Source organism: Budorcas taxicolor, chromosome 11 (assembly GCF_023091745.1).
Source record: "Budorcas taxicolor isolate Tak-1 chromosome 11, Takin1.1, whole genome shotgun sequence".
Taxonomy (NCBI): Eukaryota; Metazoa; Chordata; class Mammalia; order Artiodactyla; family Bovidae; genus Budorcas; species Budorcas taxicolor.
This window is the reverse complement of record NC_068920.1, coordinates 155,524,280-155,541,780: the sequence shown is the minus strand read 5'-3', so window position 1 is coordinate 155,541,780 and position 17,501 is coordinate 155,524,280. Positions and strand designations below refer to the sequence as shown.

General features: G+C 45.0%; 1 protein-coding gene across 5 annotated transcripts in view; it reads left to right on the top strand.

Annotated features, from left to right (window-relative positions):
• MAPKAP1 (MAPK associated protein 1) overlaps positions 1-17,501 on the top strand; it is a 241,155-nt gene that overhangs the window by 178,325 nt on the left and 45,329 nt on the right. For 4 of the 5 annotated variants that reach the window (XM_052647826.1, XM_052647822.1, XM_052647824.1 and 1 more), the window contains one exon: positions 1,791-1,898. The exons of the other annotated variant lie outside the window; for it this stretch is intronic. In XM_052647826.1, coding sequence (XP_052503786.1) covers positions 1,791-1,898 — 108 coding nt within the window. The remainder of the gene's footprint in view (positions 1-1,790; positions 1,899-17,501) is intronic. 5 annotated transcript variants of the gene reach the window in all.

Below are 17,501 nucleotides of genomic sequence, written 5' to 3'. Positions count from 1 at the left end.
CTGGGAGATACCAGGGTTGTGGGAAATTAACAGGCCAGTATTTCAGAAAGCAGCTCCCCAAGTTTGGTGGTGGCTCTCTTCTCTCTAATAGGCCGAAGCTGCCCAGGGCTGTGAAGTGGGGAGGAGGTTGGGGAGGGGACAGCGGCAGGTGAGGGGGCAGGGGAAAGGGATCTTAGGACTCTCGCAACAGCTAAGTTTCCTTCAAGCTTAGCTGCGTGTGACTTCCGGTGACTACTTCCCACCAGTGAGTATGAAAGCATCCAGTGACAGCAGCAGGCAGGCTCGGTAGTTGACAGATGCTGGCACTGCCGGGTGATGGCTCACGGAAACTGAGAAACATCTGTATTTCCATACCTTCATTCGCTTTATGTTTTTGGAACTAAAATTGAACTGTGTAGAATGTTGAACTGCAAGGCATTCTTGACCTGAATACAGTGTACTAGAATTTATCAGAACCGTATAGACTTCTGATCATGCATGTCCTTACATAGTTGTATGTGTCTTGAGCATTGTTAACTTAGTGCAGGCTTAAAACCTCTAAGTAGTGTAAAAAAGGACTGAACGTATGTAAGGATTCTGATGATCGGCAGAAATGCTAGTGAAATTAGAGAAAAGATCAAATATAGAGAAAAGTTAGAGAAAAGATAAATATACCGAATATGAGACTGAACTGCACCTGCAGTGCTGTGGATGAACTCAGGAGCATGGGAGAGGAATGGCTGGAGGTGAGTGAAATGCCTCCAGACTGACGAAGGAGAAGCGTTGGATGCGAATAACCGACAAGATGACGACCGCTGAGGAACATGTCTAAAAATACGTGTTCTGCCTGGGAGCCCCGCAGGGCCTCTGGCGCTTCCTCAGATCTCTCCCACCTCCTGTCTGACCAAACATGCCTTTCATAGTCAAAATAATCAGTTTCTTACACCTCTAATCTTTTCAATACCCATTAACAACAACAGGAACAGTCTTTTGAATCCGATCATTGGATCGTTAGGTGTTACCTGAGAAGAACAAGATTGCCATATGGCTTGACAAAGAAATACATGAATAAATGTATAAAGTGCCCCAGTGTTTTAAGATCTTTCAGAAGCCCCTTGAGATGCAGGGTAGCTAATATTCCTGGTCTTCAGTATTATTGAACCTGTGCCTCTTTTGTGTTTTCATAAATATTTCAACAAAAACATGAGTCAACAGCTACTATCCTTCTGTCACTATAACCCCCAAACCTGGAGTTTATATTTTACCCTATCTGCTTTTTAAAAAGTTTTTCTGCATTTTTGGGTTCTAAGCATACTTTATTTCTGCTTGTAATTGGTTATTCATTATCATATAATAATTATAATGTTGTAAGAGTGCCTCCTATGAGGCAGGTACATTACTAAGTATTTTTCCTGTTTCATATCTAATCTTCACAATACCCTTCAAGGTATGTGTTCCCACATTACACATCAGGAATCAGAGATGCAGGGAGGGGAGGGTACCTGCTCCTACCTGGGAAACCATTGTAGCCACAGTGGTGGTTCCAAGTCAGTCCAACTCAAAAGCCTTTTACTTCTCATCTCGATTAGGGGAGAATTGCACAAAAGTAGACCCGATAATAGGAACAGACAAGTATGTGAAACCTTGTGGGGAAAAAAACTCAGACTCTTCCATCTTGGATAGCTAGATGCCAGGCAGACCTCAGTGTTTTCCTAATGCATTGTCAGCTGTTCGCCGGCGTGTGGTGTTTTCTCAGTGTTCAGTGAACTGTTTCAGCCTCCTCCCCTCCTCCTGCCCCTTTGATCTTCCAGGCCCTCAGTACCGCCTGGAGAAGCAGAGCGAGCCCAACGTCGCCGTGGACCTGGAGAGCACCTTGGAGAGCCAGAGCGCCTGGGAGTTCTGCCTGGTCCGCGAGAACAGTACGTTGGCCTCCTCGCTCCGTGTCTGCTTTGTCCGTTGCGACATGCTCACTAGTCCCGTGTCTGGGAATGCTCAGTGGTCTGGCCTCCCTAGGCAGATTTGAAGTGACTGTTTTCCAAAGCAGACCTCAGCCTTCACGCCAGAAGTGTAATCCCAGGGTGAAATGATTGATTTCATGCTTTTTGGTAAAGAGTCTGCATCCTGCTTGGCCCTCTGTGATTAATATTTAATCTGTTAAACTTGTCTTCCTAAATTAGGAACAGTCCTGGAAACGGCTTAGAAATGTAAGGCCTTTTCTGTGGCAAAGGCTATTTTGTATATAAAGCATCTGGCCCTGTCAATATCACTGGTCAGTCATCAGGTTTTAGAAAATTCTTAGCATGTTCATACTCTTGGCTGGAGGCAGCATAGGGTGGTTCCTAGTGCTGTGTAGAAAGCCTCTTTGCTGCTGCTGCTAAGTTGCTTCAGTCGTGTCCGACTCTGCGACCCCATAGATGGCATCCCACCAGGCTCCCCGTCCCTGGGATTCTCCAGGCAAGAACACTGGAGTGGGTTGCCATTTCCTTCTCCAAGAAAGCCTCTTTAAAATTTAGTTAATTTCTTTCCTTTTCTTTAGAGTTTCAGATTTGTGAATTTTGACCATTCATCTCCTCTGTACCCCAGTTGACTTAAGGAGCAACATGTGGAGACTGATCTCAGCAGCCAACTCTCCCTCATTCCTGCTTCATTCAGGGCTTTCACACAGGCAGTTTCTTCTTTCCTCTACTCTGGTTAACTTTCTCATCCTTCTTCTCAGTTAAATGTCACCTTAATAGAGGCCACCTGTGATCTCCATGTTCCCTCATTGCCTAAACCCCATCCATCCCTCACTTTGGGTCCCCAGCTATATTCCATCATAGAGCATACTACTTTTTCTTCGTGGCATATATTTCTGTTTATAATTATCTATTTTTCCAAATGAATGATTGATGTCTGTCTCTCCCACTACACTGTCAAGTCTTTGAGGGTATCAGTTCAGTTCAGTTCAGTTCAGTTGCTCAGTCGTGTCCGACTCTTTGCGACCCCATGAATTGCAGCACGCCAGGCCTCCCTGTCCATCACCATCTCCCGGAGTTCACTCAGACTCACGTCCATCGAGTCCGTGATGCCATCCAGCCATCTCATCCTGGGTTGTCCCCTTCTCCTCCTGCCCCCAATCTCTCCCAGCATCAGAGTCTTTTCCAATGAGTCAACTCTTCGCATGAGGTGGCCAAAGTACTGGAGCTTCAGCTTTAGCATCATTCCTTCCAAAGAAATCCCAGGGTTGATCTCCTTCAGAATGGACTGGTTGGATCTCCCTGCAGTCCAAGGGACCTTCAAGAGTCTTCTCCAACACCACAGTTCAAATGCATCAATTCTTTGGCGCTCAGCCTTCTTCACAGTCCAACTCTCACATCCATACATGATCACAGGAAAAACCATAGCCTTGACTAGGCAGACCTTAGTCGGCAAAGTAATGTCTCTGCTTTTGAATATGCTATCTAGGTTGGTCATAACTTTTCTTCCAAGGAGTAAGCGTCTTTTAATTTCATGGCTGCAGTCACCGTCTGCAGTGATTTTGGAGCCCAAAAAAATAAAGTCTGCCACTGTTTCCACTGTTTCCCCATCTATTTCCCATGAAGTGATGGGACCAGATGCCATGATCTTCGTTTTCTGAACGTCGAGCTTTAAGCCAACTTGTTCACTCTCCTCTTTCACTTTCATCAAGAGGCTTTTTAGCTCCTCTTCACTTTCTGCCATAAGGGTGGTGTCATCTGCATATCTGAGGTTATTGATATTTCTCCCGGCAATCTTGATTCCAGCTTGTGTTTCTTCCAGCCCAGTGTTTCTCATGATGTACTCTGCATAGAAGTTAAATAAGCAGGGTGACAATATACAGCCTTGACGTCCTCCTTTTCCTATTTGGAACCAGTCTGTTGTTCCATGTCCAGTTCTAACTGTTGCTTCCTGACCTGCATACAGATTTCTCAAGAGGCAGGTCAGGTGATCTGGTATTCCCATCTCTTTCAGAATTTACCACAGTTTCTTGTGATCCACACAGTCAAAGGCTTTGGCTTTGAGGGTATACCTGATCCATACCAGATTGACCTTTATTAATTCACCTAATATTCACTCCTCACCCATTATGGGCCTTGTGCTGTAACGTTGGAACTCTGTAGTGGATTCTGTCTCAAATTGTTGACTTCTTGTTATTTGAATAAGATAAAAGATTGTTAGGATATTGGTATAGACTTTGGATATATAATATTTAGATATGCAAAAAAATTTCAGGTAACAAAGTATAATGAAAATCTTTAGCCTCCCTTCTCTCCCCTAATTCCTTTGCAGGAGACAGCAGTTGTTCCCAGTGTCTTTGGTATCTTTCCAGGGATCATCTAAGCATATGCAAACATATTCTGTATATGTGCATGAATACACCCACATAAAGACATATATATACACACATTTGGGATCCCTGATAGCTCAGCTGGTAAAGAATCCGCCTGCAATGCAGGAGCCCCTGGTTCAATCCCTGAGTTGGGAAGATCCCCTGGAGAAGGGATAGGCTACCCACTCCAGTATACTGGCCTGGAGAATTCCATGAACTATATAGTCCATGGGGTCACAAAGAGTCGGACAGGACTGAGTGACTTTCTTCCACTAGGAAAGAAAAGCTATAAGGATCAATGGATAAAGTTTTGAAATCTGGTCTCTTGTTCTTACTCTACTTCCACGTCCAAGTACGAGCATAGTCTTAATTAAGTTGCATGACCTCTGTTAGCCTCAGCACCCCCATCTTAAAGGATTCACAAGGTTCTTTCAGTGCTTGCCTTTGAGTCAAAGTCACTTTGTTAGTGAAAGAAGACCATGCCAGCATGTACAGACTGTGCCAGGTGGTCAGTGGTTTGGAATCAATGGAATATTATAACTAGTCTCTATAAAATGGAAGTAAACCATAAAACTATTTCTTCTTTTTTATAGAAAAGATTTTTTTTTTAATTTTAAATAGAAATATCAATCAGGAATGCATATTGTTCCCCAGTAGCTACCTATTAAGAAGTTGTACTGAGACAAAGAAAAATGTTTCAAAAACAAGATTTTTTTTTCACTTCTGTCACTGTATTTGATCAGGACGGGCTTGCTATCCTTAAAGCCATTTTAGAAATGAGCTAAATTATAAGCATCTATCATGCAGTGTTTAAGGGAATACGCTGTCGAGCCAGACCCTCAGTTCACATTCTGGCCTTGCCACTAACTGGCTGTGTGACCTTGGACAGCTTACTTAACTTCTCTTAGGTAGCTAATTTACCCTCATAAGAATGATGGGCAGATTCATAAAGCTCTTAAGATGGTGCCTGGGACGTAATAAAACACTCAATAAATATTAACTGTAATTAATAAATAACAGCAGAGCAGCATTCCGTGGCTCATAAAGCAGATGAGGCATGGATGTGGCAGTCGGAAGCACTGAAGCTGTCTGGGCCCTCAAGGAGGTATGTGGTGGGGGAGGGAGTGGTGCAGAATGGGAAAGGAGAGTGGGGGCCAGGGCAAGAGTGGAAGTGTGTGTCGCGGGGCCAGAGAGCTCAGAAGCAGGCCGCTTTCCGGCACCTGTGCTTTGGTGTCCAGAAGAGGTACACCTGTAAGGAAAAGCACTTGATGGAGAAGACTGCCGTAAGAGCAGGCATAAGCCTCTCAGACTTCCTTCCGCAGAGGGTCAGGGCATGGCTTTTTATACCAATCACATCAAAAGATTTTTTTTAAATTACTCAGACCTGCAACCGTAAGGCTCATGCTGTACATGTTGCCCCCTCTTTTATAATTGTCACAACCACCTTTCAAGGTGCTTTTCTGATTGTAGAGAGAGGTTGTGACTTGTCCAGTGTTAGCTAGTCACTAAGTGACGAACCAGAATTCTAAGTCACCTGTCTGATTCGAAAGTCTACCCTGAGATTGTTGATTCAGCAACCTAAATTTTCAATCCTAAGAAGGGTGATGACAATTGTCTTTATGTACTATTAAGAGAGAAGCTTGCCAATGAAGCTAACGTGACAAGAGTTTCTGCCTAGGGACTGAGAGGCAACATTTGTGCTTGGATCTTGGCCTAAATAAGAAAGCGACGAGCCAAAGTCCTTGAGCTTTCCAGTTTGGATTCTCGTCTGATAATCCACTGCATCCTTCAGCCAACTGTCTGCTCAAAGCTGGAATCAGCCCAGAAGGAAGCCTGAGTACATTCTAGAGAGGATGTAACATTAGGAGATTTCCATTCTTGTCCAAGTGCCTATATAAATCCTGGCAGCAGACTGAACCTCATTTTCCTTTTCTACCAAATGTTGCCAGCGACCTTTCCCTTTACCCACTCTTTGTACATGGGAAGCCCATCCAGAGCCTTAGAAGAAAGATGCCACGTATACCAACTTATTGTTTCCACAGCTTTAAGAGAGAAACTTGAAAGTTCCCATCATCAGAGCTGAAATAGACCTGAAATTGAACCAGTTTTATGGAGTACCACAAAGCGTCAGACACTGTGTCCTCCCTGTTTTATCGCTCGCTGGTCTGCCCACATGGCAGTTCAACGTAGTGCTTAAAGCATGGTGTTTAGAATGAGGCAGACTTTAGCTGGACACTGCCACCTCTTACATCAGACAAATCAGGTCACCTCTCTGAGCCTCAGCTTCCTGTGTAAATGGAAGTGGTTGAATCCATTTCACAAGGTTGTTGTAAGGATTAAATGAGATGGAGGTGCTGTTATTCTTAGGCTTGTGTGGTCATCATCTTTGGGCTTCCGAGGCAGCTCAGCGGATAAAGAATCTGCCTGCCAGTGCAGGAGATGCGTGTTCGATCCCTGGGTCAGGAAGAGCCCCTGGAGGAGGAAATGGCAACTCACTCCAGTATTCTTGCCTGGAGAATCCAGTGAACAGAGGAGCTAGTGGGCTGCAGTCCATGGGGTTGCACATTGTTGGGCACAGCTGAGCAACTAGGCATGCACGGTCATCATCTTTATCTTACAGAAGAAACTAAGGCTTTAAGAAGGTGATTTGCTCATGGTCACATGAATTAGGGGACCTAGAAAAATGTGTCTTCTGTCCACTAAGTCTAGTGAAAGAGCTGAATCTAATTGTTTCCTTAAAGAAGTTGCATAGAAAGAAGATTCTTTAAATACCTGTTTAATCTCCTTTGCTCTCCTTTTCTTTTCAAGGAGACCTTCCCTTATTTCAGTGCCTTAGTGAAGTCTCCTTAATTTAAGGCTGCACTGAGGAAGAGCTTCCCCTCAAGGTGGGCAGACCCTCAGATAGCTGGACTGCAGCAGAGGAGCGTGTCTCAGGGTCTCAGTTTTGGGGAGTCCTCTTTCACCTCCTCAGTTTCCCCTTGAAGACCCAGGAAAGAAAGCACCTCCTTCTCAAAGCGTCTGCAGACTGCCTGGCCGCCATTCCCTGGGCTCTGGTAGAGTCCTTCTCCTTACCACTGTCTGATACTGATTCCACTAGGTGGATTTCCCCACTCCCACACTGGACTGTGACCACTCACCCCCGCCCAAAGGGCAGGGACTGGATTTGAGTTCCCCCTACATCTCAGTGCCCGTGCCCAGATGTGGTTCATTCCTCAGGAGGGAAGGGAGCCTTTTGAGACCCCAGCATCACCAGGCTGCTTCCTGGGGCTCCAAGGTATAAGTGTGTGATGACATTTAAAAGGAACTTGGGTTTGGGGTTAGCATCTTTAGATTTGAGAATTTCATCATCTTTAGGTACTTGGGATTTTCCCTCCCCCCTGCCCCCATCAACATGCTCAGACGCTCAGTCGTGCCTGATTCTTTGCGACCTCACGGACTGTAGCCAGCCAGGCTCCTATGTTCATTGGATTTCCCAGGCAAGGATCCTAGAGTGGATTGCCATGCCCTCCTCCAGGGAATCTTGCTGACCCAGGGATCGAACGAACCCACATCTCAAGTCTCCTGCACTGGCAGGCAGGTTCTTTACCACTGGCGTCACCAACTCCCATCAATATTACTCAATAAAAAACAACTGCAGACGGTGAATGACTGCTTATACTGGTGTGTTTCCGTCTCATCTTCTTGGTGCGTATTCTTAGCGGGCCAATCCCCCCTCCCATGTGCGCTCTGTGCCAGCCCTGGAGACTCCCTCGGGGTTCTCCTTGGCTTCTGGAGGGTTTGCCTTCTTCAGTTACAAATGACTAATCTCTCCAATTTCTATCATGTGACTTAAGTACCAGGGCTTTAAGCCTCTTTTATTATACCACAACAGCAATCCTCAAAAGCAGGAGAAAAAAAAAATGTGATCCTGCAAATAAACTCTTATTTACAAATGGTAATGACTGTGGTGTTCGCGGTGGATATCTTAGGTTGAATTACTGCTGAAAGCTGGTTACGTGTCTGCCTCTGGTGGGGGGAAATGTGTTCCCTGTAAGGAATTTTCTGTATGGGTGAGAATTTTTTCAAGTAGATATTGGATAATAGCTCCCTGCTTGCTGCACACTAACAGAATTTAAATGAAACAGACACGGTATCCCCGAGGCCAGAATACCTGTGTCTCCGCCTCTTGCTGTCTGGTTGCCTTGAGCTGGTTGGCAGTGTGTTGTAGGGGAAAGGCAGGATGTTTGGGGCCCCAGCATGTCCTTAGGCAAGCCCTCCTCTGAGCTCCATTTCCCTATCTGTAAAACCCAGTGGGAATCCCTTCCCTGTGGAGCTGTTTTAAGGATTAAATGAAATTGTGTGTATTAAATACATGTGGTAAAGCGCAGTGCCCAGCACGAGTCCTGGCCACTTGCTGTGCTTGTGTGTCCAGACACCCCGGCTAGTCTTCGCTTGGGCACGGTGGCCTTTTACCTCCCTGTCATTCCTCTTCTCCCTCTAGATTCTTAGACTTCCTGTGGGCCCCTTTGGGCAACAGCCAGCACCGAGGGTGAGTGATCTCTAGGGCACAACACAGTGCTGATCTGAACTGGAAATAAGCATGTGCCCTGTCCACACCGACTTCTTCAGCAGTGAGTGTCTGCCTTGTGCTCTTTGGGCTGAGAAATTCCACATAAATTGCATTTTCACTTCCCCCCTCTTTGTTGAAAGTCCCCCCCCTTTTCATTTTATCATTAGGTAGTAATTAGTATTCAAGGGAAATTGGTCTTAATATATTAAAATTGGTTAAGTGCATTTAGACCTGTACCACAGCCAATGTCTTATTGGAAAATGTAATTGGGGACTCTGTGTATGTAATTAATTGAATTACAATTAAGAACTTTCATTAAGCGATACACTGGTACATTAGAGCAGTGTGGAAACATGTTTGGCGAGCCACACAGCCCGTACGGGCTCTAAGTGAGGGCACAGAGATTTGCGTCCCTCTGGTGGGCTCCTGGCCCTGGAAGCTGCCCTGCAGCCCCTGCCTGATGGTCAAGTGGCACAGCAGGTGACATTTCTGCAGTGACTCCCCTGATGGGAGGTGGGGTTCTTCCAGCGTGCATGCCCTCATTCTGACTCTGGAGTCAGAGAGATGCCTCTGTGTTGATCAGTTGTTACAGTTCTTAAGATATTTTGTCATGTATATTGTCCAAAATGCCCAGGCTCTTTAGAAGACTCCATTACTTTTCCTGTGTTTTGAACAGGGACAGACAAAATAGAAGAGGAAGTGAGGGGAATCCGGTCATCAGCCTAACTTCCAGGCAGACCTGTAATGAGCGAGTGGTTCAGACCTGTGCATGGTCATGATTGATCCTGTATAGGCCTCACTCTGGACATATATTTCCTCATTCATCCTCCAAACGTGGAAGGCCCCTCTTCTGGGCCAGTCACTGTCCTGGGACAGTAGAGAGAATACACAGCCCCCACATCATGGAGTTCACAGCTGCTCTGAGTGCTGTGAAGGGGGTGAGAGTATATAGGAGGGCTCTGGAGCTGGTGAGAGTAGACCTTGAGGAAGAATGAAAAGGAGCCATTCAGATCATGAGTATGAAAAACGTTCCAGAAGCCAAGGGACTACTTGTCCAAAAGTCTTGAGAAAGAGCTTGGTGTGCTTGAGATAGTGTATTTGAATGGAGTGGAGTGAAATGAGCAGGGGAGAGTGTGCTGAAAGATGAGACTGGGGGCCAGACAGGAGCTTGGACGCAGAGCTTAAACCTCCCCCACCTCCACAATCCACTCTTTTTAGGAATTCTACAAACCTGAAATCGTTTCCTTCTGATCACCTCATAAAACAAGATTATCCTGATTTATCGAGGGTCTGAAATCTCCCTGTGGAAAGACTCTGACTCCAAGAGCTTAATCAATTAGGCAGTGACAGCGCGGATCCCTACCTGGTTGCAGCGCGGCAAATTCAGTGAAGGCCATATCCTTCTGTATGATCCTGGAGGCTTTGAAGAGATTACTGCACGGGGCATGGGAGTGCGCATGTGTGTGTTTCAGTATATCACCTATTGATTATTTTTTAGAGACCAGCAAAAATGACTAGTAGCCAAAGGGAAGTGTTTAATAGAAGAGAAGTTGGGCGCTTATGAGTCTTTGGGGACTTAAAAGGACTTTGGGAAAAAAATGTGATGGATATAGAGTGCTAAAGGAGAGGTTTTCTCCATGACTCACTCGCGTACTGGCTTTGAGTCTCAGCAGAGAAGAGAGAGTTAGGTTTTATCCCTGATTGTTCTGGCAAGGCCAGGCATGGTTGTCTTCTCCTTAGATACTGTTATGGCCCATGAACTTGTACATTCCCAGTCCATCTAAGGAACATTTTTTACCCAAGGGGTTGTGTGGTGGTTTCGGGCACATTTTTGCAGTTAGGCATGGGTTCCTGTCCTAACTCCAGCCTATGTTAGTTGTATGACTCTACTAGCAGGATGACTTTCTGAGCCTTGTTTTTCTCACCTGGGCAAGGAGGAGACTATTAGCCAGCTTAAAGGAGCATTGAGAAAATGAAGTGAGATAATGTAAGTACCGAGCGTAGTGTCTGCCATATAATAAGCGCTCAGTAAATGTTCGTTGCCACTGAAGTTGTTGCTGAGGCAGGGTCCCTGTCTCATAAGGCATCTGCATGGAAAAGTAGGATTGGTGTGTCAGGTTCTAGTAACAGAGGTAAAACACAAGGGATGGTGTACAACTCAGATACCGTTATGGTTAATGTGTGACATCAACCTCATTCAGGCCACCAACAGCGTTTTTTGAGCATCTACTCTGCGCTCTATAGGATGGAATGTTCTTGCCCTCAAGGAGCCCATAGTCCAGAAAGGGAGTCCAGATGCTTATCATGTAAGACACTTATAATGAAAGCCTTCAGCAAAGGGTGACAGGATTTCAGGGAAAAGAGCAGGAAAAGACTCCATGTGGATTAGACTTCTAAGTGTATAAATTTTAGAGTGGAAAGGACATTCTGGCCAGATGGTGTAACTGGAACAAAATCCAGTTTGGCTGAAGCCGGCATCGTTCTATCTGGGGAGTAGCAGTAAGGCTGCAAGATAGAATGGGGCAGAAGGCAGTTTGCTTACTCTTCCATCATTTGCACAACAGTCTTTCACTGCATGTCAGGTCCTGAGATGATAGCGCCTCTCCCTGAAGACTTGTCCCCCCGACCCACACCATTTTATTTTGCACGACTCACCTTCATAGCCTCTTTGCACCAGCCAAGTGCGAACCCTGCTGCCATCCTCCCGTGTCCCCAAAGCACTAGCACGGCTTCTGGCACATGGTTGGTGCTGGGTGACTGGGAGGAGGGGCCACCAGGGCCATCCTGCTTCAGAGAGTGTACATATGAACTACTCTGCCGCTTGGTCACTCGATCGTGTCCAGCTGTGTGCTACCCCATAGACTGTAGCCCACCAGACACTTCTGTCCATGGAATTCTCCAGGCAGGAATCCTGGAGTGGGTTGCCATTCCCTTCTCCAGGGGATCTTCCCAACCCAGGGATCGAACCCAGGTCTCCCACATTGCAGGCAGATTCCTTACCATCTGAGCCACCAGGGAAGCCCACAGATAAGGACATGGCAAAGGCCACTTGAACTTCAGTTGAGCCCTAAAGTTGACGTGGATCTTTTTGGAGGTGAAAGATAGAAGTTGCTTTAACTTCTAACTAGATGAGGCCTTTTAGACTTAGGCCTTTTAGACTTGACCTGAGACTCACTGAATCATAAAATGAAGTTTGATGTTCCATGTAGTTTGTGTCCAGGAACATAAGACATCTGCTGGAGGCGTACATCAAGTTCATCTGAGCTTTAATTTAATCATTAGTGCTCATTTGTCTGAAAGAAAGTTATGTGTGTACTGCCTCTGAGTGTCTCCCTCAGCTCCAGTGAAATCATGTAGTATATGAAAACGCTTCTTAAACAATATTAGTTGTAATTAGCCTTGATCTGACACCTGGCAGGAAGCCTGTTACTCTAACAGTGTGTGTACAGGCTTTCTGTTTGCGGTTGTTGTCAGGGATGTAAGACAGGTACGGAGCTGTACTCGCGCTTTTGTTGCCCATCATGGTTGTCCAGATGGTGTCCAGGGACAATGAAGACATGGTGTGAGAACGAATACAGGCAGCAATTCCCAAACTTTTTGGTCTCAGGACCTCTTTATACGCTTCAAAATTATTGAGACCCCCAAAGAGCTCTTGTTTATTGGGTTATATCTCTTTATGAGGAATTAAAAACTGAAAGATTTTAAATGACTTATGAATTCATTAAAAACAATGGTAAATCGATCATGTGTTAACATAAGTAACATGTTTATTAAAATTTTTTTAATATTTTCTTATAAAAATGTAATGATAAGAGCAGCACTATTTTATTTTGGCTTGGTTTTTTTTTTTTTTTTCCTTTCTTTGAAAAACATTTATTTTTGTACCATCAGGAAGATAAGTTATTGACTAATCTTCTGAACCAAAGGGCAACTGTTTTCTGTTTTTGCAAATTGCTGTAATGTTTGGCTTGGAAGACACCAGGATTTTCATACCTACTTCTGCATTCAGTCTGCTACAACACATTATTTTGGTTGAAATAGTCATGGAAAATTTGGCTAACATAGATCCATTGTTGGAAAAGAGGGGAGTATTTCAATAGCCTTTTCAATAAGGGTGCATATGAATTTTTGTTACTCTACCAAAACTCAAGTGGTAGTTACTTAAAGGTTGGTTGCAATGTGGAATCAGAACATTATCAGTGAACTTATTACTCTGTGCACTTGCAAGATAATAGATGTAAAAGGGCAAATCATGTCTTACTGTCATTATTATGGAAATAGTATTGAGGTTATAGACCCACCTCCGCCCCCGCCCCCCGCGACTTCCTTCACCACGCCTGGGGCCCTGAGCTGACTTAGAGGTGACAGTTACCCACACCTTAGTCCCTGTCCTTGCTGCTGCTCGTAGGAGCGTGGTGACTTGGGAAGAAGGGGCAGGGGTCTTGATGGATGCGTCCCAGCTCTGTCTCTTCCCAACAGTGGAACCTTGGGCAAGCTTCTGGCCCGCTCCGGACCCTCAGTGCCAGAGCTCGGTTTGGCTCTGTGCCTCTGAACACAGCGTTCTGGGCTCTTTGCGGTGATGCCGAGCCCCGAGGCCACACCCCAGCCCTCGTGCTCCCGCCCCCTCGCTCTTCCTTCACCTCCCTCTCTCCCCTTCCTTTTGCCCCTTCTTCCCAGGCCTGGTTTTGCCTTTGAGACAAGTGCTGCTCCTTGTTTTCTCTTTCCTTGTTCCTTACCTCAGCTCCCTCCTCTCTCGGATTTCCTGCTTGTCCCTCGGTGCTTTCTGTATCCTGGAAGTGCTCTCTGTCATCCTTCCAGAGCCTGTTGTCAGTCCATTTGAGCTCTGGTGCTCAAGTCACTTTTAGGCCCCACCCCAAAATTTGATCTATCACAATACATCTTTGAGTTATTGCAGCCTGAGCGTTTTGACACAATACATTATGGTAATCCATGGCACATAGAGACGTGAACACTCCCGACTTTGACAAAATGCATTGTGAAGTCTTTGAAGGCACCATTACAATTTATCTTGTCATTCACGAGGAGACCCAGTTCAGCATTAATGTAGATGAACACAGTGTGGCTTTTGTTTCATTTAATTGCTTGTGACCTTTTTAATTGCTAATTTAACAAAATACCAAAGGGTTATATTTCAATTAAATTAACAGTTTGGGGAGTGGTTTTTTAATGTTTATTTTTAACATATTCAGGTTCTATTTTTTCTACTTCTAGTAGATAAAAATGTCTTCTCTTAACAGAAGTGGTTTTGAAATGCGAAGTTGATCGTACAGTAGTACCTTTTAATATGCACATGGTGCAGTGCCAGACATCTTTCATGTGTGGTTGGACTCACGCCTTTCCAGAAGGATCCAGACAGTAAAGGTGTACATGCAAAGTCAGAATTTGTCTGGTTTAACAAAAAAAAAGCCAAAACTTGCTTTTGCTGTCACAGTCTGCTTCAGATGTGTGCCTTCAGATGATGTGTCTGTCACGTGCACCGCTGGGGACTTCTCTCTGCCTTGGCGTGTTTTCTTGGTACTCTGTAGTGAGTTTGGAAGCTCCTGAAGATCAGGAACCCTGCCTTCTCCTCAAAAGTGTCCCTTCCCAGTCCAGCACGCTGCAGGCGCGGGGACAGTAGTTACAAGTTGCATGGCTGGCTGATCTGTACACACACACATGCCCCCTCCAAGCACAGGCACTCCTGAGCCTACTTTGAGAAGTGGCACCAGAGTTCCAAGACCAGAGGCTGTTCTCATTCAGCAGATAAACCTGCTTTAGGGTAAGTGGCACATGTCAGAGGGGAATGCAGGACTGTTCCTTCCTTCTCCACTTCTCCAGTGTAGTTACCCTTCTGATCATAAAAGAAAACATGCCCCTTGTCAGCCAGGGCCAGGCTCAGAACTCACCCAGGTATCAAGAGGACTTAAACCCCCAAATGGGATATGAATTTACACTGTCAGAGAGTAGAAGGTCAATGCGAGAAGCATTAGTGCATTGAGCCAGCTCCAGCTATCTGCATTGAACAAAATTAATACGAGGAAATTGACAAGCCCTGCTGGTTATTCCATAGCTTTAAGACCTCTACTAAAATCCTATCATCTCATCTGCCCATTATTAACATTTCAGCAAAATATAAAGTTTTCATTAATCTCCCACAGCAAATTTAGGAGTGAAAACTGGCACTTGTTTGAGCTTTTAGGACTACATTAGCTGGTGTATTAAACAAAATGTGTCATTCTTCAGTAGCTTCTGCAAGAAGCTAAATCAATTTCTAGCCATATTTATGCACCACTTTATCTAAAAGCATCTGAATTATCATTTACAGCTAAGATGCTTTATTAGCAGCTGGCATTGAAATTGCTCAGTAAAAAATTATATGTCACGTTATAGTAATTTTTAAATTGGTTTTAATCCAACATCATAAAATGTAAAACTCTTAAGTATGGTTTTTTAAAAAAATAATTGGCATTTTAGCATAAATGGACTGTTACCTCTTTCCAAATCAAATACCTGCAATATTTAGAAAATACTAATTAGTAAAGAAAACAGAAGTTCTTGAGCTAGATTGTATCTAATAATGGCATTTTTCTCAGAAAAGATGGCTTTCAGTGATTTAAAACATGAAAGGATTTTAGTATTTCTCCAAAATTCTCAATTTAGGAGGTTCTAAAATAGAAATAAACACATCTTGGCAGTTCTGTTTTAGTAAAAGGTATATTTAGAGAAAGTGAATAACTATTCAATACCTTAATTTCTCCTCTTGGCTCAGAATGTGGATATTACTAGGGAAATCATATGATCGCAGCATCTCTATCTGAAATCACAAGTGTTCCAGAGAAAGGGGGCAGGGCAAAAGCTGAATGCCACTGCGCCCGCCCTAGCAATGTGACGTTGGCTAAGTCACGAAACCTCTCCGATCCTGAGGATGTAGTGCTTGCTATTCATCCAGTAGATTGCTGTTGAGCTCTTGCTTTATTCTGTACGTGGTAGCTCTAGGAGGGTCGGGGCGATGGTGTTTAATAAAGCAATCACTCTGTCTCTGCTCTTGGGGTTACAGTCTAATGGCAGAGATGGCGAATACTATCTGTGATAAATAACCTGAAGGGAAATGCAGGGTGCAGCGACAGGAGGAGCTGAGCTAGACTCAGGGTTCCTTGGAGTGTCACTTGAGCTAAGCTCATCAAAGGGATGGGGAGGAGGCCTGGAGGAACAGGCCAGGAGGGAGCCGAAAGGGGAGAAGTGACTGGGCAGAGAAGGCAAAATGTGGACCAAGTCCCAGGCATCCAGTGACTGGTGAGGCTTAAAGGTGAGGCTGCAGCCTTTCTGAGGGGAGCACGTCATTGTAGGTGCTAGGATGGTCTAGGCTGGGAAGAGTTGTTGTGTTTGGAAATAGAACATCCAGTTCCTAATAAATCAGTTCAATGTGAAGGCATCAGAAGCCAGCTTTGACTTAAAAGCCTGCCCTGTAAACAATAACTGTGGAAAGGAAAGTGTGTAATTGGCAGGCATAATAGAATTTTCCAGTTTTATGCCCAAACCTAGAGTTTTACATCCCTCCAACCCTGTACCAAGGAGTTCTCTCACAGTTTCCCTGTGGACCCAGCTCTGGGTTCTCATCCCAAGGCCTCGGGCGCCCTTTGGTTGGCCTTTTCTAGACAGGTGTGTCCTCCCCCCAGCAGCTGCGCATTCAGAGGACCACATTCCAGACTTGGGAGTGGGGGGGTGACAAGAGTTCCAAAGCCTTGGCTTCTTCATCTGTATGATATGAAAATTCTAGGAACTACCTGCCAGGCTGTCTTGAAACTTGAATGCATTCTTTCAATACATTTTGATATTCTATGGATGGCGGATTCTAGGGTTCAGAGAAATAGTCACATGTCCAGCATTATTCTTGGCGACAGAGCCAGAAGTTGAGCCCAGGTCTTCCTGGCTCCAGAGTCCAGTATATACTAGCTGCTGTGGAATTCAGCGAGAGCTGGAGTCTGACTAGCCTGGGCAGAGTTTTGACAGAAGGGATGTTCTAGGCCAAGGGTACCACATGAGCAAAGGCCCAGAAGTCGAGAAACCTGAACCTGTACACAGTCTGAGGAGTTTGAGAACTGCTTAGAGAAGGTGTGTGTGAAAAGTGACAAGTGGGAAGTTTTTGTTTCTGTAAGACTGGACAGCCTTGATTGCTTGACTGAAAAGAGTGTGCTTCATTCAGGAGGCCTTGGGAAGCCAGGGAGGATTTCTGAGCTCCAGTGTTCTTATTTGTCCCCAGTATCTGAGTATTTGGTGTGCACAAAGCTCTGACTAGACGTTTGATGAGTGAATAACTGATCAAAGCTTTAGAAAGACAAACTGGGAAGTCCTGTAGGAGCTGGATTGCTGAGGAGCCTGATGGCCAGGAGGCCACTGAGGAGACTGCCACGGCCATCTGGGTGTAAGCAGGCTCGTAGCTGAACCAGTGGAAGCTGTGGGCCGCGGGACACGGAGCTGATAAACAGACGGTTTGAGAATCTTGGAAAGGACAAAGATTCTTCAAGGAGCATGGATTACTCTTATGATCAGGAAAATTATTTAAAAAAGATTCAAGAATCTGAGTAACCATGTTTTTGTGACTTTGACTTACTCTTGTGGAGACAGAGCTTCTGGTGAGCAGGGGTT